Source organism: Bubalus bubalis, chromosome 18, assembly GCF_019923935.1.
Source record: "Bubalus bubalis isolate 160015118507 breed Murrah chromosome 18, NDDB_SH_1, whole genome shotgun sequence".
Classification (NCBI taxonomy): domain Eukaryota; kingdom Metazoa; phylum Chordata; class Mammalia; order Artiodactyla; family Bovidae; genus Bubalus; species Bubalus bubalis.
This window is the reverse complement of record NC_059174.1, coordinates 48804563-48828434: the sequence shown is the minus strand read 5'-3', so window position 1 is coordinate 48828434 and position 23872 is coordinate 48804563. Positions and strand designations below refer to the sequence as shown.

General features: G+C 53.9%; 1 protein-coding gene across 2 annotated transcripts in view; it reads left to right on the top strand.

Annotated features, from left to right (window-relative positions):
- The window catches only part of LOC102395261 (Fc gamma binding protein), a 59495-nt gene extending 36317 nt beyond the window's left edge, over positions 1–23178 (top strand). For both annotated transcript variants that reach the window (XM_044932333.2, XM_044932334.2), the window contains 13 exons: positions 809–1403; positions 1508–1707; positions 3563–3704; positions 6489–6826; positions 7936–8509; positions 8831–9447; positions 10038–10581; positions 12381–12952; positions 13283–13856; positions 14854–15053; positions 18691–19074; positions 22625–22893; positions 23015–23178. In XM_044932333.2, the coding sequence (XP_044788268.1) occupies positions 809–1403; positions 1508–1707; positions 3563–3704; positions 6489–6826; positions 7936–8509; positions 8831–9447; positions 10038–10581; positions 12381–12952; positions 13283–13856; positions 14854–15053; positions 18691–19074; positions 22625–22893; positions 23015–23024 (5019 nt within the window). In that variant the 3' untranslated portion in view covers positions 23025–23178. The remainder of the gene's footprint in view (positions 1–808; positions 1404–1507; positions 1708–3562; positions 3705–6488; positions 6827–7935; positions 8510–8830; positions 9448–10037; positions 10582–12380; positions 12953–13282; positions 13857–14853; positions 15054–18690; positions 19075–22624; positions 22894–23014) is intronic.
- Positions 23179–23872: the final 694 nt, after the last annotated feature.

Here is a 23872-nt window from a genome sequence, read left to right as displayed (position 1 = left end):
TAGTTGTAGCACACAGGCTTGGGATCTTCTCGGACCAGGGATTGAACCCGCGTCCCATGCATTGGGAGGCGGATTCATTACCACTGAACCACTGTGGAAGCCCTCCCTGGCCCTTGATTATCCCCTCTGGACACCCCCCCAAACCCCCTCCCCCTTCCACTCCACCCTCCCCTCCACCTGCCCCTCCCTCCTGGTCCCTGCTGTCCTAAGAGCATTACTCCATTGAGACCTATATTCATTTCCTGAGACTGCCGTAACAACTCACCACCACCTTGGTGGCTTAAAACAACAGAAATTTATTCTCTCACAGCTGTGGAGGCCAGAAGTCAAAAATCAAAGTGTGGGCAAGAGACTCACCCGCTCCAGGGGTTCTAGGGGAGAATGCTCCTCTGCCTCCCGCCGCTTCTGGGGCTTCCAGGTGTTCCTGGCTTGTGCCCCCATTGCTCCAGCCTGTCTTCATTTTTCACACAGCCTTCTCCTCTGGGTCTCCCTGTACCTTCTCCTCTTCCTGCTCTTTTAGGGACATTTGTCATTGGATGTAGGGTTCACCCTAATCCAGGATGATCCCATCTCAAGATCTCTACCCTAATTACCTCTCCAAACACTGTCATATTCTGAAGTTCTTGGTGGACTTATCTTTGGGGAGCCACTGATTGACCCACTATGAACCCTATTATTATGCCCATTTTACACATATGGAAACTAAGACCCAGAGAGGTGAGATCCCATGGATATTCAGTGTCAGGCAGGGGCCTGATCTAGGATCTCGAAGTTTACCCTCTGAAGCCCGGCCTGTCCTGCCTCCCAGGTGAACGGCGTGGACAGGAGGCTGCCCGTGGTGCTAGATGAGGGCCGGATCCATGTCTTCCAACACGGCTCAGACGTCGTGATCGAGACTGACTTCGGCCTGCGTGTGGCCTACAACCTCGTGTACAACGTGCGGGTCACTGTCCCAGGCAACTACTACCAGCAGCTGTGTGGCCTGTGTGGGAACTACAACGGCAACCCCAAGGACGACTTCCAGAAGCCGGATGGCTCACAGGCGGGCAGTGCCAATGAGTTTGGCAACTCCTGGGAGGAGGCGGTGCCTGACTCACCCTGCCTGCCGCCCCCCACCTGCCAGCCGGGTGACAAGGACTGTGACGCGGAGCTGGAGTGTAAACCCGAGCTGCAGAACAAATATGAGCAGCAGGAGTTCTGCGGGCTCCTCACCAGCCCCACAGGGCCCCTGGCCGCCTGCCACAAGCTCCTGGACCCCCAGGGCCCCTTGCAAGACTGTGTCTTTGACCTCTGCGTGGGCGGTGGCAACGAGAGCATTCTCTGCAGCAACATCCACGCCTATGTGAGTGCCTGCCAGGCGGCTGGAGGCCACGTGGAACCCTGGAGGACCGAGTCTTTCTGTCGTGAGTGAAGGGTAGGGAGGGGGAGGCAGAGACACGGAAGGGGCAGACCCTGGGTCCCACCACCTCTCACTCCCAGGGCCCTGACCTGCACCCCCTCTTTGCAGCCATGCAGTGCCCCCCCAACAGCCACTACAAGGTCTGCGCAGACACCTGCTCCCTGGGCTGCTCGGCACTCAGCGCCCCCCCGCAGTGCCCAGAGAGCTGCGCCGAGGGTTGCCAGTGTGACTCGGGCTTCCTCAGTGACGGCCAAGGCTGCGTGCCCATCCAGGAGTGCGGCTGCTACCACAATGGCATCTACTACGAGGTAGAGACCCTGCCGTCCTGGGCAGAATGGGGGCTGCATGCTGGACCCCCTCCCGCAGCCTGTCCATTTGGCCTCCTGAAATTCTCTCTATCCGTTCCTCTTCCCCTCGCCATGGCCCCACCGTGGTCCAGTTTGTCCACTTTTGCTCTCTCTGGTCTACCATCCCCACAGTAGCAAGTAAGACCTTTCTAAATACGACCAGAGGTCCCGCAACTTGAGGTCTTCCCGTTTGGCGCCAGTGGTAAAGAACCCGCCTGCCAATGCAGGAGATGTAAGACATATGGGTTTGATCTCTGGGTCGGGAAGATCCCCTGGAGGAGGGCATGGCAACCCACTCCAGAATTCTTGCCTGGAGAATCCCCATGGACAGAGGAGCCTGGCGGGCTACAGTCCATGGGGTCACAAAGAGTTGGACACGACTGAAGCGACTTGGCAGAATGCGTGCACCCACAACTTGAAACCCTCCCTTGGTTCCTCAGGTCAAGTTTTGGCTTTGTATCCCAGGTGTAGATTTCAACTTTGTTATACCAGAGGCTCACTCCCTCTGTGTCCCTCTCCCATGCTCAGAGTTACTGCTTTTCCTTTGAACGTGTGTTATGTAAAGTCTGTCTCCCTTAAAGGTCTGAGAGCTCTGTCAGGGCAAGAACCCTCTCTGTTTTCCTCCTCATACGAATAATAATAGTACTACAGCAAACAGGTAGATGGTGCTTGTTATGTGCCAGTCACTGCTTTAAGTGCTGTGTAAACAACACACACACGTGTGTGTGTTAAGTCACTTCATTCGTGTCCAACTCTTTGCGACCCTATGGACTGTAGCCGACCAGGCTTCTCTGTCCATGGGATTCTCTAGGCAAGAATATGAGAGTGGGTTGCCACTTCCTTGTCCAGGGGATCTTCCCGACCCAGGGACAGACCTTGCATCTTTATATCTCCTGCACTGGCATGCAGGTTCTTTACCACTAGCGCCACCCGGGAAGCCCACAGTATATGTACATTTTATTTATTCATATATAATATACATATTATAATGTTATATATAAACCTTTTACTATAAAAATTTTCACACTGGCAAAAGTCAAGGGACCAGTATAATAAACCTCCCTGTACCCATCACTTGGTTTCAAAAATAATCAACATTTTCCCAGTCTTGTTTCATCTCTACCTCCTCTCCAGTCTGGATATTTAAAGAAAATCCCTTTTCATTTCATCTGTACTTTATATGTATTATTAACTCAGTTATGCTTTAATAGGGCTTCCCTGGTGGTGCAAAGGTAAAGAACCCACCTGCCAATGCAGGAGATGTGGGTTCGATTCCTGGGTTGGGAAGATCCCCTGGAGGAGGAAATGCCAACCAACTCCAGTATTCTCACCTGGGGAAAATTCAATAGACAGAGGAGCCTGGCAGGCTACAGCCCATGGGGTTGCAAAAGAGTCAGATACGACTTAGCGACTAAATGACACCAACAACATACTTTAATGTCGGTGCTATTATTACCTGCAACTTACAGGTGAGAAAACTCAGGCATGACAAAGCTCAATTTGTGCAGAGTGATGTAACTTGGAAACAACAGAAACCAGCTTCAGACCCAGGCAATCAGCTCCAGATCCTATGTTCTTAATTCCCACATTACACTGTTTCTCTCATACAGCAGTTAGTGGAAATTTCAGAGTAAATGAATGAAAGCGAACGAATGAATGAATTGGACCCCAAGGCCATGCTGTGCTTTAGTTTCACAGACAAGGGGCCACGCTGCCGGAAGATGTCCCTTTTACATCCTCCGGACCGCCTATGCCTGGAACACTGCAGCTGCCAGGGTCAGCCCGGCCCTGACAGCCATATCTTCTGTCCCCACAGCCCGAGAAGGTGGTACTCACAGACAACTGCCAGCAGCAGTGTGTGTGCCAGCCCGGAAAAGGCCTGGTGTGCCAGAACCACAGCTGCAGTGCCGGGCAGGTTTGCCAGCCCTCGGGAGGCGTCCTGAGCTGCGTCACCAAAGGTGCTGGGTTGGGGCCAGGGAGGGTGCAGCAAGGGGGACGGAGGACAGGGACTCCGGAGCTGAGGGTGGTGTCACCCGGATCTTCATGGTGGCAGGCACAGAGGACTAACAACTGGAGTCTCAGACCTGGGGACCCGTAGGCTAGGATTCCCGGGGCCGGAGCAGCGGCCCTCCAGGCTGGGAGGCAGGGACTGTTATGGTAGAAAGCAGCCAGTGGGAACCCTCAGGAATAGGTTTCCCCAGGCAGACAGCAGAGACCCTCTGAGTAAGGCAGAGAACAGAAAACTTCTTCTCTAAAGGGCCAGAGGGTAAATATTTAAACTTGCAGGCCATATGGTCTCTGTCCCTACTCAGCTCTCCCTTTGCAGCACGCAATCAGCTGTAGACCGTGTAAGTGAAGGGGTGTGACTCCAGTGAAATTTTATTTGCAGAAACAGGCAGCTGGCAGTGCATAGTTTGCTGGTCACTGGTATGCGGAATTAGGCTCAGGGTTTCAGTCACCATCCCCAAGGGGCAGGGGAGACCGGGACCCACAGGGACAGAAAGCAGAGTCCTGGTGCTTCCCTAGTGGTCCCGTGGTTAAGTCTTCGCCTTCCAGGGCAGCGGGTGTGTGCTCGATCCCTGGCCGGGGAACTAAGATCCCACAGACCTCTGGACCAAAAACACAGAACGGAAAACAGAAGCAACAGTGTAACAAATAAAGACTTTTAAAAAATGGTCCACATCAAAAATATCTTAAAGAAAGAAAGAAAGTAGAGTCCTGAGATCTCAGGCGGAGACCTCCCGAAGGCCAGGGTCTTGAATACAGCACCTGCCTCAAGTGGAGGTTCAGGATTTATAGAGATACACCCTCGGACAGTGACACCTCTCAGGATTAAGTCTGAGATACAAAGCCACACCCCAGGACTGATTTCTTGGGTGAAGGGCAGAGAAAATTCCCTTATTCCTGAGGCTAAAGGGATATACCTCCAGGACTGACTGACATTCGGGGCTCATGGGCAGGGTAAGTGGGACTCCCAGGGACCCTGTTATCTCGGTCTGAGTCCAAAAGGAGACAGAAACCACACATGCTGTGTCGCTTCAATCGTGTCCAACTCTGTGCAACCCTATGGACTGTAGTCTGCCAGGCTCCTCTCTCAATAGGACTTTCCAGCAAGAATACTGGAGTGGGTTGCATTGCCCCAATGCAAGTCTCCTGCATTGGCAGAGGGATTCTTTACCACTAACGCCACCTGGGAAGCCACAAAGGAGCTTAAATAGGGAAAGTTTAACAGAATTCTTTGCTTGTAATAGATATTGATTACTCAGGGATTAAAAAGAACGCTAATGAACACAAGAAGAGTAGATGTAGGGAGCAGCCCCTGCCCCAAAGGTTACAGCAGAGCATCGAAGGAAGGGAGGAATTGGGAAGACGGCCCCCACGTAAAGGATGGGAGGCAGATCTTACTGGAGGGTGGCAGACAGGTTATGCAGGCTGGAGCTGGCAGGCGGGAAAACCCTCACTGGGGTGCTGGCAAACTCACTGGGAAGCCGCCTGCTGGGGTGCACAGGGAAACCAGAAGGGGCCTCACTGAGCAGGTGTCCCACAAGCTGCTGGTGCCACTTGCCACCAGGAGCCCAGAGAGCAAGGCCCGCTAGAAGCAGGAGCCGCCCCTTCCTCCTGCTGTGACCCTCTAGCTCCCTCTACTGACAAAGCCCAACTCCACTGGAGGATTTGAAGCTAAGAAGCAGTCAACTGAAAACTAGCACACGGGGAGAGAGGAGGTGGGGTCTTGGGCCTAGAGGCTTCCCTAGTGGCTCAGTGGTAAAGAACCCATCAGTCAATGCAGGAGACGTGGGTTCTATCCCTGGGTTGAGATCCCCTGGGGAAGGAAATGGCAACCCACTCCAGTATTTTTGCCTGGGAAATCTCATGGACAGGCAAGCCTGGTGGGCTACAGTCCATGAGCTAGCAAAAGAGTTGGATACAACTTAGCGACTAAACAACAATAACAACTTGGGCATAGGGATTCCAAAAACCGGGCTCACTGATTCAGTGGCCTTAGGAAGGGAGTCCTGGACAAAGAGACCCTCGGAGGCAGGGCCTGAGAAATGAGATCTCCCAAGACCAGGGTGTTAGGCACAGGAATCCCAGGGAGATGGAGTCTGGAACAGAGGGCTCAGCAGGCTATGAGACTTAGAAAAAGGGGCCCCGGGGTCAGGCTCATAAATGCTGGGACCTCTGAGGTTAGTTTCCCACCAGAAAGTTCATGCAGTACATTGGTCTTGGGCACAGAGACCACCAGGACCCGGGTCTCAGATGTGGAGCCTCCAGGAGGCTGGGGGCCCAGGTGTGAGGAAATCTGGGTGCCAGGAACCTGGGACACAGAGGACCCTTGGCTGTGGGTATCCTTAGGGATGCCCGCAGGGCTGGCACAGGGACCAGGGACCCCTGTGGTCTCAGACCTCAGTCCTCCGGGGCTGAGATCTTAAGCAAGGGGACCCCAGAGTCTGGTCATAGAGGTAGGGACTAGAACCTGTGTCTTGGGGCCTGAGTCTCAGAAGTGGGACCTTTGACAGGGTCTTGGACACAGTTTCAGACATGGGAGCGGGGGCACCCTGGGCCTGGTCTCAGAAATGGCAGACTGGGGGCCAGCCTCTCAAATGGAAGGACCCTGGAACCTGGTCTTCCCCCCCCTGCCCCCACACCCCAGGAGCCCTCAGAGCTGGTGTCCCGGCTGATTCTGGGAAGAAACTGGCTTTCCACTTGGCAGCCCTTCAAGGTCCTCTCTCCTCTGTCCCCAGACCCGTGCCACAGTGTGACATGTCGGCCACAGGAGACGTGCCAGAATAAGAATGGCCAGGGCGTGTGCGTGCCCAACTACCAGGCCACGTGCTGGCTGTGGGGCGACCCACACTACCACTCCTTCGACGGCTGGCAATTTGACTTCCAGGGCACCTGTAACTATGTGCTGGCATCAACCGACTGCCCAGGGAGCAATGCCCAGGGCCTGACACCCTTCACTGTCACCACCAAGAATGAGAACCGGGGCAACCCCTCAGTGTCCTATGTGAGGCTGGTCACCGTGACCACCCTCAACACAAACATCTCCATCCACAAAGGCGAGGTCGGCAAAGTCCGGGTAAGGCTGGTCCCGAGTCCCCAGGTAGGGTGGGAAGGGTTCTGCTGGTCACAGATGGGGAGCTCAGGGCTCTCTCTCTTCACTTAGTCCTGAAACAAAATAGCAAGAGCAATGATAATTACATCACCCCACTATTGGGAATTAAATGAGTCTAGCCCTTCATTAAGGGCTTTAATGCAGGACTTCAGAATTTGCCTTTTTAGACATCCAGGTTTGAATCCACCCTCTCCTTATGAGATGTGTGATATTGGGCAAATGACTTGACTTAGTGGGCCTCAGTTTGCTCATCTGTGAAATGGGCATCACAGCAGGCACTGCCCCACAGTGAGTGATGCACGTAAAGTGCTCAGCTGAGGGTCTGACCCAGGTAAGCACCCTTGATTGTTTGCGAGGAAACAAATGAGAGGCCCCAAGCCTCAGACATGGAGAGAAATTCAAGGAGATCCGGAGAGAGCGAGATGGGCTGCCCTTTCTGCCCAGAATAACGGAGATGCAGATTAATGGCAGCTCACAGGGAGAGAATGATTTATGGAACAGAGTAGGCACTCGATAAACGATGGTGAGTGAGTGGCAGAGATGGCCAGACACACAAAAATACACAGGAAATAAGGAGAGAGGGAGGGACTAGGTGAGGAAGACCCAGAGAAAGACCAGAGAGATGGACCCAGCGAGAGACAGTAAAACACACACACACACACACACACACACACACACACATGCAGAGAGAAATAATGCGCAAGTGAGAGAGACACGGAGAAGGGAAGAGGACCCAGAGAAAGAGAAAGAGAGACAGAGTGCGAGAAACTCAGAGAGAGACCAGAGAGAGCAATAGGTCCAGATGTAGAAAGAGAGACAGAGAGGGAAGAAGGGAGGGAGATGGAGATCAAAAGAGAAACCCAGAGAAAGCCACGGGGTGGGCTTTCATTCTCCAGGGCCTGGACTTGAGCAAACCTCCAAAGTGTTTGTCAAATGACTCTATGAGCAGCAGTCATGAGGAAGGCCTTGGCAGCTCCCAGCCACGGCGGGACGAGCGAGGGAGGCAGGGGGCCAGATCTGGGCCTCCGCATCTCCAGTGACCTGGTTTGCCTCTCGCCCTCCTCTCCCCCCAGGTGAACGGTGTGCTGAGGGCACTGCCTGTCTCTGTGGCCGACGGGCGGCTTTTGGTGACCCACGGTGCATCCAAAGCAGTGCTGGCCACTGACTTCGGGCTACAGGTCACCTATGACTGGGACTGGCGAGTGGAAGTGACGCTGCCCAGCAGCTACCATGGTGCCGTGTGTGGGCTCTGCGGGAACATGGACCGCAACCCGAGCAACGACCAAGCCTTCCCCAATGGCACCCTGGCTCCCTCCATACCTATCTGGGGCGGCAGCTGGAGGGTTCCAGGCTGGGACCCACTGTGCTGGGATGTATGTCAGGGGTCCTGCCCGACCTGCGCTGAGGACCGACTGGAGGAGTACGGGGGCCCTGGCTTCTGCGGACCCCTGGCCCCTGGCTCCGGAGGCCCCTTCGCCGCCTGCCATGACCATGTGGCCCCCGATAGCTTCTTCAAGGGCTGCGTTCTGGATGTCTGCCTGGGCGGTGGGGCCAAGGACATACTTTGCCAGGCTCTGGCTGCCTACGCTGCCGCCTGCCAGGCCGCTGGGATCGTCATTAAGGACTGGAGGACGGAGGCCGGCTGTGGTGAGCGCTGGGGGGACAGAGCAGGAGCTGCCGCCAGGGGTCCCGACGCTTTGGAGCTGGTTTGATTTCATTCCAGTGCTTTTGGGTCTGTTTGTTTGTTTCTCTTGGTCTTGCTGTGTTTGTTTTTGTCTCTCGCTCTCTTGGCCCTCGTCTCTGTGTCTGCCTTTGGTTGTCTGTTTCTCCTCTTCTCTCTTCCCATCCCTGGGTCTTCCATTGTCTCTAATTCTGTCCATCTTGGTCTCTCTCTGGCTCGTCCCACCCTATCCTCAGACCCCACCTCCTGAAACTGTTCTCTCTTTCTTTCTCTTCATCCACCCACAGAGCTCCCCTGCCCGGAGAACAGCCACTATGAGCTCTGTGGCCCACCCTGCCCAGCCAGCTGCCCATCTCCCACGCCCCCCACCAGCCCTGCAGTATGTGAGGGCCCCTGCGTGGAGGGCTGCCAGTGCAACTCAGGCTTCGTGTTGAGTGCCGACCGCTGCGTCCCCCTGGAAGGCGGCTGCGGCTGCTGGGCCAACGGCATCTACCACGAGGCCGGTAGTGAGTTCTGGGCTGATGCCACCTGCTCCCAGAGGTGCCAATGTGGGCCCGGAGGTGGCTCGCTGGTCTGCAAGCCTGCCAGCTGTGGGCTAGGTGAAGAGTGTGCCCTGCTGCCCTCAGGCCAGCACGGCTGCCAACCTGTCAGCACAGCTGAGTGTCAGGCCTGGGGTGACCCCCATTACATCACCCTGGATGGGCACCGATTTGACTTCCAAGGCGCCTGCGAGTACCTGCTGAGTGCGCCCTGCCATGACCTACCCGAGGGGGCTGAGAACTTCACCGTCACGGTAGCCAACGAGCACCGGGGCAGCCAGGCCGTCAGTTACACCCGCACTGTGACCCTGTACATCTATGGCCACAGCTTCACCCTCAGTGCTGGCTGGCCCCGGCAGCTGCAGGTGAGCGGTCTGTGGACCAGCACGTGCCAGCCCTGGGGTTTCCTGGGACAGTTAGGGGTCTGCCAATTCCTTGACTGCCTTTCACAGGCTAAGGGGGCAGATGGAGGGGTTCACAGTAGGGGGTTTGGGGCTTCCCCATGTCTAAGCTTTAGTTTACTCCTCTGTGAAATGGGTCTAAGAAAAGTACCTGCTTCAGAGGGTAGTGTGAGGAGCCAATGATATCCTGTCTATAAAAAAAAAAAAAAAATTAGTTCAGTCATGTCCATCTCTTTGCGACTCCACAGACGGTAGCTCACCAGGCTTCTCTGTCCATGGGATTCTCCAGGCAAGAATACTGGAGTGGGTTGCCATTTCCTTCTTTAGGGTATCTTCCCCACTCAGGAATCGAACCCGGTTCTCCTGCATGCAGGTGGATTCTTTACCACTGAGCCACCGGGGAAGCCCTCGTTATTACTGCTACAACTATTAACTATTACAAGGAGGGGAAGGTGACGAGCACAAGGTGTCTCCGCCCCCGCCCCCAGTGGAGTCAAGATTCTAACCTGTGCCTCCGACGTTCAGTAACCCCCACTCCCACCCCGCCCCTTCAGGTGGACGGCAAGCTGGTCGCCCTGCCCTTCCAGCTGGACTCCCGTGTGCACGCCTACTTGAGCGGTGCCGACGTGGTGGTGACCACCGCCTCCGGGATCTCGCTTGCTTTCGACGGAGGCAGCAACGTGCGCCTGCGCGTGCCGGCGGCGTACGCGGGCGCCCTCTGTGGCCTGTGCGGGAACTACAACAAGAACCCCAACGACGACCTGAACGCGGTGGAGGGGAACCCCGACCGCTGGCAAGTGGGCGGCGCCGCGGGCTGCGGAGAGTGCGTGCCCGGGCCGTGCCCTAAACCCTGCACGCCCGAGCAACAGGAGCCCTTCGGCGGCCCCGACGCCTGCGGCGTGATCTCGTCCCCCGAAGGCCCGCTGGCTCCCTGCCACAGCCTCATTCCGCCCGAGCAGTACTTCCAGGCCTGCTTGCTGGACGCCTGCCAGGCTCAGGGCCATCCAGGAGGCCTCTGCCCTGCCGTGGCCGCCTATGTGGCAGCCTGCCAGGCCGCTGGGGCTCAGCTCGGCGAGTGGAGGCGGCCGGATTTCTGTCGTGAGTAGTGATCCATGCACGGTACACATAGTGGGGTCTGTCCTCCTACCCTCTTTGCTGGGCTCTGAGACAAGAGCCTTCTCCGTAGGGCTTAGGCACCATCCCGCCTTCCCTTAGCCTGTGAAAGAAATACTTTGGCATTCACACACTGGAATATACCCAGTGACATACTGCAATGGGAGAGACTCATACACGTGGCTAGAAACCCTGGGTCCCGTTGTTGTTCAGTCCCTAAATTGTGTCTTATTCTTTGTGACCCTGTGGACTACAGAGCACCAGGGTTCCCTGTCCTTCACTATCTCTCAGAATTTGCTCAAAATCATGTCTGTTGAGTCGCTGATGCCATCCAACTGTCTTTTCTGTCGTCCCCTTCTCCTCCTGCTTTCAATCTTTCCCAGCATCAGGGTCTTTTCCAGTGAGTTGGCTCTTCACCTCAGGTGGCCAAAGTTTTGGAGCTTCTGCTTCAGCATCAGTCCTTCAAATGGATATTCAGGGTTGATTTCCTTTAGGGTTGACTGGCTTGATCTCTTTGCTGTCCAAGGGACTCTCAAGAGTCTTCTCCTGCACCACAGTTCGAAAGCATCAGTTCTTTGGTGCTCAGCCTTCTTTATGGTCCAACTCTCACATCCGTACATGACTACTGGAAAAACCATAGCTTTGACTAGATGGACCTTTGTCAGCAAAGAGATGTCCATATCCAGTCCAGTACACTGTCAGAATTTATGCACTCAGATAGACTGGGGTGACTGATCACCCCAGGAGATTCTCTCAGTTACCTCTGGTCAGAGAGACCTAGAGAGCTACACCTGGTCAGATGCCTCTGTTGGTGGTGGTGGTATTTAGTTGCTCAGTTGTGTCTGACTCTTTGCAACCCCATGGATTATAGCTCTTCAGGCTGCTCTGTCCATGGAATTCTCCAGGCAATACTGGAGTGGTTTGGCATGTCCTTCTCCAAGGGATCTTCCCAACCCAGGGATGGAACCCAGGTCTCCTGCATTGGCAGGCAGATTCTTTACACTGAGCCACCAGGGAAGCTCCAGATGCCTCTAGACTGTTTTTTTTTTTTTTTTTAAAACAGGGTAATGCACAGGGTCAGATAGATTTCATCTCATAACCTCAGACAGGGCCTCCTCTGGTTAGAGACACTTGGTCACATTTACACAGAGACACACGTAGGCAAATATACCTATCTGGTGGAATCAGGGTGGAATCAGGACCCTGACATAGCCCCAGGAAGATACATACAGGTTCATGGTCCGAGAATCCTGGGCAGTTCCCCTCAGGCAGATCTCCTGGTCACATTTATCCTGTCGGCTTCACCCAATGATCCACGTGTGGTCAGAGTCACACACTGACAGACCCTGTCAGAGAGACTGTGAGAGGCTTCCAGATCAGACATCCACAGGCAGGCATACTCAGATGGATTCATACCCCAAGATGCATCTGGCCCCACACCCCAGCAAGATTCACACCCTGAGATACTCACGGTCAGTTCTAATCCTGCATATCTTGGTCAGATATATGAGGTTGGAGTCACCCAGTCAGACCGACTTGATCTTTAGAAATACTTGAGCAGGTTGGCACGCAGCCTGGCTGGAGAGACCTGCTTCCCAGATCCCCACACTGAATCCCCTGCTAGCCGTGCTGGGTCAGACGCCTCACTCAGATCCCTGGACAGATTCGCTCATGAGATATCCCGGGCAAAACACACAGAGTCACCCCAGCAGCTTCTCCTGCTCTGTGCCTCCCCAGCGTCCCCCTCCCTCACGCCCTGCTTCCTTCCCCTCTTGTCCCCGCAGCCTTCCAGTGCCCTGCCCACAGCCACTACCAGCTCTGCGGTGACTCCTGCCCTGTGAGCTGCCCCAGCCTCTCAGCGCCTGAGGGCTGCAAGTCCACCTGCCGTGAGGGCTGCGTCTGTGACGCCGGCTTCGTGCTCAGCGGAGACACCTGTGTGCCTGTGGGCCAGTGCGGCTGCCTCCACGAGGACCGCTACTACCCGCTGGGCGAGACCTTCTACCCGGGCCCTGAGTGTGGGCGGCGCTGCCAGTGTGGATCCGGCGGCCAAGTCAGCTGCCAGGAGGGCGAGACCTGCAGGCCCTACGAGGAGTGCCGGGTGCAGGACGGCGTCCAGGCCTGTCGCCCCACCGGCTGTGGCCGCTGCCTGGCCAATGGGGGCATCCACTACATTACCCTGGATGGACGCGTCTATGACCTGCATGGCTCCTGCTCCTATATCTTGGCCCAGGTCTGCCACCCACAGCCTGGAGACGAGGACTTTACAATTGTGCTTGAGAAGAATGCAGCTGGAGATCCCCAACGTGTGGTGGTTACTGTGGCCGGCCAGGTGGTGACCCTGGCTCGAGGGCCGCAGGTAAGTGGACCCGGCCTTGCCCTGGGGAGGTCTGAGGAGGAGAGGGCCTAACCTAGGGATTTTGAGAGTGATATGAACCCAGTGCAAGGGGACTAAGGAGGACATAGATCTGTCCTGGGGGCCTGAAGGAGACATGGCCCCAGCCTTGGGGACTGAGGAGACATTGTCAGCCTGGGGTCTCTGAAGGGAGCATACTCTGCCCTGGGAAGTCTCTGGGGGACATGGCCTCACCCCAGTGGAACTGAGAGAGAGTCTGTAGCCTGGGAGTCCGAGGGGACAGGCTGACCTGTGCTTCTCTGAGTCCCTGACCCACCTGGCCCTTCCGTCCAGGTCACTGTGGATGGTGAGGCCGTAGCCCTGCCCGTGGCTGTGGGTCATGTGCGGGTGACGGCCGAGGGCCGGAACATCGTTCTTCAGACGACCAACGACCTGCGGCTTCTCTTTGATGGCGACGCCCACATCCTCATATCCATCCCTTCCCCCTTCCGCAACCGGCTCTGTGGCCTCTGTGGCAACTTCAATGGCAACTGGAATGACGACCTTGACCTGCCCAGCGGCACCACGGCCCCCAGCGTGGATGCCTTTGGAGCTGCATGGCGGGCGCCTGGCTCCTCCCAGGGCTGCAGCGAGGGCTGTGGACCCCAAGGCTGCCCTGTGTGCTCAGCAGAGCAGACGGCACCATACGAGAGCCTCGAGGCCTGCGGGCAGCTCCGGGACGCCAACGGCCCCTTCTCAGCCTGCCACGCGGCGCTGAGCCCCTCTGAGTACTTCCGCCAGTGCGTGTATGACCTCTGTGCCCAGAAGGGCAACGTCACCTACCTCTGCCGCAGCCTGGCAGCCTACACATCGGCCTGCCAGGCGGCCGGCATGGCCGTGAAGCCCTGGAGGACAGACAGCTTCTGCCGTGAGTGTCTGGGGACCCCTGGGAGGACTCCGGCTTGGGCTCGGTGCCCCCTGTCCTGTCTGCATCTCAGGGGCAGGGCCCCAGTTCCTCCCTTAGCACACTCTGCTCCTGGCTTCACTCCTGCCCGGCTGACTGGCCCTTCTGACTCCTTTCAGGGGCCTGCTCTCCTGAAACCTTCTCTTACAGTTCTCAGGGCCCTTCCTGGACATCTGTGGTGATCTGGGAGGGTGGGTCGGGCAGGTCAGGAGGTCACACAGTAAAACTTGAGTCTCACCCAGGCCCCCGCCCTACCCCCGCCAAGATGGAACCATCACCCCTTAGATCCTTCAGGACAAGATTGCAGGCTCCTCAGACTCCTAGCCCAAGACTGTACCTCTTAGCTAACCTCCAGTCAGGGCTTATCTGTTTCCTTCAAACCCCCAGGACAGGGTTGTGTTTCCTTGGACTCTCCTGGACACAGCAGTGGCCACTCATGACCCCAGGGCCGAGCTGTGTCTCCTTCATTCTTATCAGGGCAGGACCTACACGCAGGCAGTGGACACTGTCTGTCTCCCTCTCTGACCTCTCTCCTGACTGCCAGCCTCATGGGTCTAGTGACCTCCTGAGCATTTTCCACTAGGTGTCCTTAGGGGGCCCTCACACACCTCCTGTGTTCCCATGTGACATCAGCATTTCACCCCAAACATAATCTTCTTATTTTTCAACCTTGATCGTCATCTCAAGGCAGCCACACCATCCACCCGTTGCTTAGCCAGAGCCCAGGCCCTCACTATGCGTGCTTCCCCTGGGTCCTCACAGCTCCCGTCCTGGCCCTGACCTTCTGTCTGTATTTCCCCTGATCACACTGGCCATCACAGTCTGTCCCACTGACATGAGCCCCACAGGGCAGGGGCTGGAGCTGTGTCCCCAGCACCGGCAGCTCAGATCCAGGTGTGCAGTGGGTCCCGTTCATTTCTCAGCGAGCAGCTGTGACCGCACCCCACTCCTTTCTCTGCAGCGCTCCAGTGCCCCGCCAACAGCCACTACTCCGTCTGCACGCGCTCCTGCCAGGGCTCCTGCGCGGCTCTCTCTGGCCTCACGGGCTGCACCACCCGCTGCTTTGAGGGCTGTGAGTGTGACGACCGCTTCCTGCTGTCCCAGGGTGTCTGCATTCCTGTCCAAGACTGCGGCTGCACCCACGATGGCCGATACTTGCCGGTAAGGAGGAATTTGAAGTGGGCAGGGAGGGTGGAGGAGCTTGAGGTTCAGAGGTAAAGAACCCGCCTGCCAATGCAGGAAATGCGGGTTCGATCCTTGAGTCAGGAGGATCCCCTGGAAAAGGAAATGGAAACCCACTCCAGTGTTCTTGCCTGGAGAATCCCATGGACAGAGGAGCCTGATGGGCTGCAGTCCATGGGGTCGCAAAGATTCAGACATGACTGAAGGGACTAAACAGCAGCACGGAGCTTGAGGTGGACAAGGAGGATGGAGGAGCTTGAGGGAGACTCAGATTTTCTGTATTTTATTTTATTTTTTTAACTTTTTATTTTGTATTGGGGTATAGCCAATTGACAATGTTGTGATGGTTTCAGGTGGACAGCAAAGGGACTCATTCATACATATACATGTATCCATTCTCCCCCAAACTCCCCTCCCATCCAGGCTGCCACATCACATTGAGCAGAGTTCCATATAATCAGTCCTTGCTGGTTATCCATTTTAAACATAGCAGTGTGTACATGTCCATCCTGAATGCCCTATCTCTTCATCCCATCCTCCCCCTCGGGAACCATAAGTTCATCCTCTAAGTCTGTGGAGACTCAGGGTTTCTGTGCTGACCCCCTCGAGGATGGGGACAGGAAGGCTGCCACATTTCCCTGCTGTGACTCAATGCTGGTGAAGTCCCCGTATTAGTTTCCTGTGGCTGCTGTGACAAATGACCGTAGCTTGATGCCTTAAAACAAGAGAAATTTATTCTCTTGTTTAGTTATAGAGGCCAGAAGTCAGAAACCAGAATAGGTGGGCCAAGATGACAGCTCTAGGGCGAAATCTGTTCCTTGTCTCTCCTGGCTTTTGGTGGCTGCAGGCATTCCTTGGCTTATGGCCTTGTCTTTGGTTGTTTTTGGTTACCCTGGTGGCTCAGATGGTACAGAATCCTCCTGCAATGCAGGAGATGCAGGTTTGGTCCCTGGGTCGGGAAGATCCCCTGGAGAAGGAAATGACAACCCACTCCAGTATTCTTGCCTGGGAAATCCCATGGACAGAGGAGCCTGGCAGGCTCCTGTCCATGGGGTCGCAAAGAGTCAGACAGGACAGAACAACTAACCCTCACTATTTTAGTCACTGAGTTGGGTCCAACTCTTTGCGACCCCATGGACTGTGGCCTGCCAGGCTCCTGTGTCCATGGGATTCTGCAAGCAAGAATACTGGAGTGGGTTGCCACTTCCTCCTCCAGGGGATCTTCCTGACCTAGGGACCAAACCCGAATCTTCTGCATTGGCAGGTGGATTCTTTACCACTGGCCCACCTGGGAAGCTCTTGGCTTATGGCCACATCACTCCAATTTCTGTTTCCATGCCACATGTCCCCCCGTCTTTGCTGTGTGCCCTAAAATCTCCCTCTGCCTCCTGCTTCTAAGAATACACTTGACTGTGTTTAAAGCCTACCAGGATTAATCTCTCCATCTCAAAATCCTTAATCACATCTGCAAACACCCTTTCTCCATATAAGGTGACATTTAGTAGCTCTAGGCATTAGGACCTGATATCTTTGTAGAGAGGGTGTTATTGGACCTACTGCAGTCCTCTGTGTGAGCCTCATTTTCTCTATCTGTAAAAGGGGGTTAACCATCATCCTTGCACCCTAGGTGTCTGAGGAGCCAGGGGTGATTGAAAGGCACTCGCTGAGCACTGGGCCTCACCCTCCACATTCATCACACCCAGGAAAAATAACAATAATTTACAGCAGTGTAGTAGGTAGCACTCTGGAGAGGGAATCAGCAACCCACTCCAGGACTCCTGCCTGGAGAATCCCAGGGACGGCGGAGCCTGGTGGGCTGCCGACTATGGGGTCGCACAGAGTCAGACACGACTGAAGCGACTTAGCAGCAGCAGCAGCAGTAGGTAGCACAACTATAGCCATTTAACAATGGGAATCGAAAGTTAAGAGCTGATTTATTTTTGTGATGGATTTTTAAAAAAATTATTTCATTTTTGGCAGTGCTGGGTCTCTGTTGCTGGTCGGGCTTTTCTGTAGTTGTGGCAAGTGGGGGCTGCTCTCTAGTTGTGGTGCACGGGTTTCTCATTTGGTGGCTTCTCTTCTTGCAGAGCACAGGCTCTAGAGCACATGGGCTTCAGTAGCTGTAACATGTGGGCTCAGTAGTTGTGGCTCCCGGGCTTTAGAGCACAGGCTCAACAGTTGTGGCACACGGGCTTAGTTGCTCCAAGGCATATGGGATCTTTCTGGACCTGGAATGGGGTTCGACACAGGTTTGTGTTTCCTGTATTGGCAGATGGATTCTTTACCACTGGACCCCTAGGGAAGCCCATGATTGATGTTTTTGGAGCTCTCACTATGCACTAAGTTGGTTATAGATGTTAAGTCATTCGATAGTCACAGCAATTCTGCGAGACACGGACTATTGTTATGTTCCCCATTTTACAGATGACAAAGAGAAGTCAGCCCAAGGCTACCCATTAGCAAGGGAGGAGTCTGCGGTTCATACCCCAGCAGCCTGGACTCACCTCTGAACCATGAGGCTGTCCTGCTTCTTCAGAAGCATGTTTGTCAAATAAAGGAAAGATAGATTACCACATTCCTTCCCCATTCATCCCAGGTTTTTGGTTTTTTGCTGCATGCGGTCTTTAGTGCAGCATGCAGGCTTCTCTCTAGTTGTGGCACACAGGTTCTGTAGTTGCAGCATGCAGACTCAGTTGCCCCACAGTGTGTGGGATCTTGGTTCCCCAACCAGGGATTGAACTCGTGTCCCATGCATTGCAGGGCAGAGTCTTAATCACTGAACCACCGGGGAAGTCCCTCATCCTGGTTTTATTAATAGCAGAATGGTAGCCTGGAGGGTCTAGAAGTGCAGGACTTCTTGGAAAGAAGATGCCAAACAAAAAAACAAAAAACCGTTCACAATTCTGCAGCTCTGCTGTTTGGCCTGGGCTCAGCAGGGCAGTTCTTCTGCCATCCCTGGGCTCACTCATACTTCTGTAGTCCCCCAGTGGATCAGCTGAGGGTTGGCCATCCCTCTTCCATGAGATCTCTCCTCCTTGGGTGGGCTAGCCTGTGGTGGCTGGACAGGGTTCCGAGAAAGAGTAGTAAAGCTGTCAGATCTCTTGAGGTCCAGGCTTGAACCTGGCACAGCATTGCTTCTGCTGCATTGCAATAACCAAGGCATAGTCTTGAGTCCAGCTCAGATTAATGGGAAACGGGAAATAAACTCCATTTCTTTCTTTTTTAAAAAATTTATTTATTTATTTTTGGCTGTGCTGGGGTTGAGTCTTCGTTGCTGCACGTGAGCTTTCTGCGGTTGCAGTGAGCAGGGGTTACTCTTCGTCGTAGTACCTGAGCTTCTCACTGCGGCAGCTTCTCGTTCTAGAGTACAGGCTCAGTAGATGTGACCCACGGGCTTAGTTGCCCCTCGGCATGTGGGATCTTCCTGGACCAGGGGTCAAACCTAGGTCCCCTGCATTGGTTGGCAGACTCACCCACTGCACCACCAGGCAAGTCCTAAACTCCATTTCTTAGAGGAAGTTACTGCAGAGTCACCCTGGATGGATGCAGAGGGTGGAAGGTGGTGGCCGCGTTTGCAGTCCACCGCACCTTGTCACCTGCCCCTTTCTGTGCACAGGTGAACTCCTCCCTGCTCACCTCAGACTGCAGCCAGCGCTGTTCCTGTTCCTCAAGCACCGGCCTGACATGCCAGGAAGCCAGCTGCCCACTGGGCCGTGTATGCGAGGTCCAGGCGGGGACCCGGGACTGCTGGGTCCCCCATGGCCTCTGTTCCCTCTCTGTGGGTGCCAACCTCACCACCTTCGATGGGGCCCACAGCGCCGTCAGCTCCCCTGGTGTCTACGAGATCTCTTTCCGCTGCCCAGGATCACAGGAGACCGTGCCTTGGTACCGTGTGGTTGCCGATGTCCAGCCCTGCAAAGGCAAAGTGGAAGCCGTGGCCCGGGTTCATATCTTCTTCCAGGACGGGCTGGTGACTGTGACCCAAAACAAGGGCGTATGGGTAAGCCAGGACACAGGGACTGTGTCTCCCCTGGGCTTTGTTCTTCTTGTTGCAGTGTGCCTACGTTCCTTGTGGAACTGTCTATCTGTCCTAACGTCTGTTTTCTTCACAGATCTCTGCAATTTGTTTCTCTGGGTTTGTATTTGTGTCAATACTTCAAACTTAGTCCCTCTCTTCCGGCTGAGTTCTTGAGGAGCAAAAGCACAGTCAAGTAACTTACCCATTTAGATGTTAGTGTTAAGCAAGACTCTATGGTTTCAAGTGAGAGAAAACCAATTTCAGAGTGCCTTGAGCAAAACTGAATTTATCAGCCCATGTAACTAGAAAATCCAGGGACACAGCCTCAGCAGTGGCTGGATCTAGGTGCCCTGGATTTGTACCTCTGTGTTTAAGACTTGCTGATCACCAGTCAGCTTCATTCTCTGTGACTCCCTCCAACATACTCATGAAACAGGGATTATCATTATCTATGTTTACTCAGAGGGGAAACCAGGGCCCAAAAAGGTGAAGTCATTTACTCAGGTCACTCAGAGAGTACCTGAGAGATCCAAGCCTTGAACCCACAAGCACCACCCATGCCCTGAACCACTTTGATGGCAATGGAGTGCTGGTGGTGACGGTGTGGACACAGGGGACCGAGATAGACTCCAGGCGCAGTGCTCGCTCAGTGGGACCATTCTTTGAACTCCATCAATTCCAGGCCACTTGCCTCTGCCCTCAGTTGTCTTTCAGCTTGCTCTCAGGGTCCCCTCAGGCCTGTCACTGTTTGTCTCCTGAGTCCATTCCAGCCTAGATGGGTCCTCCCTTCTGTCTCTTGACTTCCACTGACTTATCCTTGCCTTGCATTTGCCAAACTCCACAGTTCTCACCACCCTGATTCCAAATGTCTAGAGAGAGTCTCTCTGGCCGGACTGAGGGCTGATGTGGACTCATAGTCTGCTCCGCCATGGCCTGTGTCATAGAGCCTCATGACCAAACACAGTCGTCAGGCTGCTCTAAAGCTCCCGTGTCCTGTTTCCATGGCCTGTTCTTGGATTGCAGAGCCACGCACCAGTGTCTTCTAGGTCCAGTAGGGGTGTAGCCTATGCTCCACACCCCCCTCCCCAAGGGGATGGTCTGCATTCCTCCCCCGTGCAGGGAGATGGTCCAAGACTCAGCCCTGCTTTCAGCCAGGAAGCTTGTGTTCTCTCTTTAGCATAGTCTAGACCAGTCACTCTTTCTCTGACTGACTGTCTGCTGGACGCATAATTCAGGTGAACAGGCCCCTACTCTTTTGTTATGTTGAATATGGTTTTAATTTTTGTATTGGGGTGTAGTTGCTTTATAATGTTGTGTTAGTTTCTGTTGTACAATGAAGGGAGTCAGGCATATATATACGTGTGTCCCCTCACCTTCCTCCCACCCATCTAGGTCGTCCCAGAGCGCCTAGCTCCCCACACTATACAGCACGCTCCCGATAGCAGTCGGTTTTACACGTGGCCGTGCGTATACGGTCAATCCCGACCTCCAGTTCATCCCGCTGCCCTCCTCCACGTCTTCATGTCCATTCCCTGTGTCTGCATCTCTATTCCTGCCCTGCAAATAGGTTCATTTGTACCATTTTTCTAGATTCCAAATCCATGCATTAATATATTTCTTTTTCTGACTTACTTCTGTCTGTGTGACAGACTCTGGGTCCATCCATGTCTCTACAAATGACCCAATTTCATTCCTTTTTATGGCTGAGTAATATTCCATTGTGTATATGTACCACATCTTCTTTATCCATTCGTCTGTTGATGGAATTTAGGTTGCTTCCATGTCCTGGCTCTTGTAAGTAGTGCTTCAGTGAATGAACACTGGGGTACATGTGTCTTTTTGATCTGTGTTTTTTCTCTGGATATATGCCCAGGAGTGAGATTACTGCAGACCCCTACTCAGGACCTTCCTTTGCTCATCTGTCCAGAAACAATTCTCTACACAGCAGACAGATGCTCTAGAAATGTGAATCAGATTGGGCCATTCTGCTGCTTAAAACTCTGCAGTGACTTCTCAGAGCAACATTTCAAACTCAAGCCACCTCCCTTCCATGGCCTGGAAGACTTTATGCGATCAGAGTCCCGCTGGCCTCGCCAACCTCATCGCCTCCAACTCCTTCCTGAGCTCATGGGCTGTGCTGCTAACAGGCCGAGCTGGCCTTTATGCTGTTCACACAGTGGACCACGCTTGTTCCCACCGCCAGGCCTCTGCGTTTCCCCCTGCCGCAGTGCTCTCCTTCCAGATTTCCTAAGCCTCGGCTCCTTCTCATCCTTCAGATCTCAGTTCCAGTCTCACCGCTTCTACAGAGAGACCTTTCCCAACTCCCTACGGAAGCTCTCCCTCTTCAGCCCAGCCTCTGTGAGGTCATTCTGTTTTATCCCCTTCCAGTGCTAGTCACTCTCTGAAGTCATCCATTATTTCTTTGTGTTTGTTGACATGCTCCCTCACTGGCATATAATCCTCAGGTGGGCAGGGATCCTGTTCCCCTTGGTCGTCACTTTGTTACCAGTACCCAGATCAGGGTCTGGCCCCAGGAAGCAGCTGGTTTTGTGGCTACATTCATCCCCGTTCCCTCTGCACCAGGCCATGTGCTGGGGAACACAGATAACTCAGTCCCACTTCTTATACCATCTAAGCTTGCAGCCTGCTGAGATTTCCTGCCCGCCTCTCCAGCTGTCCTTCACTGCATCCATCCATCCTCCTCCTCTCCTCCTTCCACCTGTCCTTCCTTTTTGCCTCCCTTCCTTCCTTCCATTGATTCACCATCCGTCCATCCATCTACCTCTTCAGATCTGTCTACCTATCTTTCTTATGTACCCGACTTTCCAGTCATCTGGCAGAGGAAGCGTCACATACAAAAGCATTTTGAAAAAAAGAAACTTTTCTTTGAAAGAAGGCTCTCCAGGGAGTCTAACTTTACAAGGGTTAACTCATCAGAGAAAACAGACAACACTTATTTAAAAGAAAAAAACACACCAGGTTACCAAGGTTACTGAGTCCACAGCCTGTGATGGACAAACGGTCATTTTCTCACATGATTATTACACTGGCTAGGTCATGACTTGTCTTCAGACATCAGCGTGGCAAAAATAAGGGATGAAGTTGCCTTGTTAGGGAACCAGTAACTTAACAGGACATGCTCAAGGGTTCTTTTTATTTTGAAAACTAGAATTAGACAGGATGATGCTGGGGTTTGACTCGTTGTTTATCTCTCTGGTGCAAGTGCCTCCCCCCAACCCTAGGTGCCTTTGGAATGTTGTGTGCACACCTACTTATGCATCGATCCATCTCTTCATCCATCCACTCTCTGTGCTTCTATCCATTCATCCACATCTCTGATTATCTTAGGTGTCCATCTCTCCATTTGGTGCATCCATCTGGGCCTTATCTCTTTCAGCATCTGCCTCTCTGCGTTTGCTCCTTGGACTCGTTGTCTTCCTTGGGGTCTCCTTTGTTGTAACAGTCCAGCTTCTCTGTAGTTCCAGCCTCACCTCTGTGTTTCACCCACCTTTCCCCCTGCCAAAACCACCAGGTGAATGGTCTCCAAGTGGATCTCCCAGCTGAGGTGTTAGCATCTGTGTCCGTGAGTCAGAACCCTGACGGCTCTGTGCTAGTCCAGCAGAAGGAGGGGGTTCAGGTGAAGCTTGGCGCTGATGGGCAGCTGGCTGTGGTGGTCAGCGATGACCATGCTGGGAAGGTGTGTGGGGCCTGTGGAAACTTTGACGCAGACTGGAGCAACGATTGGCCTAACTCCCAAGAGACAACGTTGGAGAATTGGAAAGCACAGGACTTCTCCCCATGGTAAGGGATACAGCTCGGAGGCCAGGCTTCTTGGAGCTGGGGCACCTGCGTCCTCATGGGAAGGGGGAAGTCAGGGTGGGTGCTCTGTCTACAAAAAGTGCTAAGTGTTTGTGTCTCACAGTCAGGACTGATCAGTCATCCAGCGGGAAGGAAGACTGCAGGACCTGAAGCCTCTGGAGGCTGAGGGACGCACTGTCATCGTATGTGCCCCTCCGCTCTACCCCTTTGCTGAGCCACCGAGGCCAACCGGAAAAGCATTCAATAAATATCTTCGATTAAATTGCACACCAGTGTGTCTGTCTCATGTCTGCTTATCCATGACCTTCCTTCCTGTACATGCGTGCTTGCTAAGTAGCTTCAGTCATGTCCTACTCTTTGCGACCCTGTGGACTGTAGCCTGCCAGGCTCTTCTACCCATGGGATCCAGGCAGAATACTGGAGTGGGTTGCCATTTCCTCCTCCAGGGGATCCCGACTCAGGGATCAAACCTGAGTCTATCACATCTCCTGCATTAGCAGGTGGGTTCTTTACCACGGAGCCACCTGGGAAGCCCCTCCTTCCTGCACATCAGGTGTCAGATGCCTGGGGAACCTGGCATATGATGAATATTTACTGGCAGGTGAGGGGATGGCTGGATGGAGACAGATAGATAGATTGGGAAAGATGTAGATGGGGAAATGGGAAAATGGGCAGTTGGATGATGAGAAGAATGGATGGATGAGAAAATGAACATTTGGATGGAGGGAAGAAGTAGAAAATGAAAATATCAACAGCTTCTAACTTTATAATCTGGGCACGGTAGTTTCTCTGCCACTCAGTTTCTTCATATGTTTTAGTCCACTCAGGTTGCTATAACAAAATATCATGAAATGGGTGGTTTATAAACAACAAACATTTAAATTTCACACAGTTCTAGAGCCTGGGATCCTTGGTGGCTCAAATGATAAAGAATGTACCTGTGATATGGGAGACCCAGGTT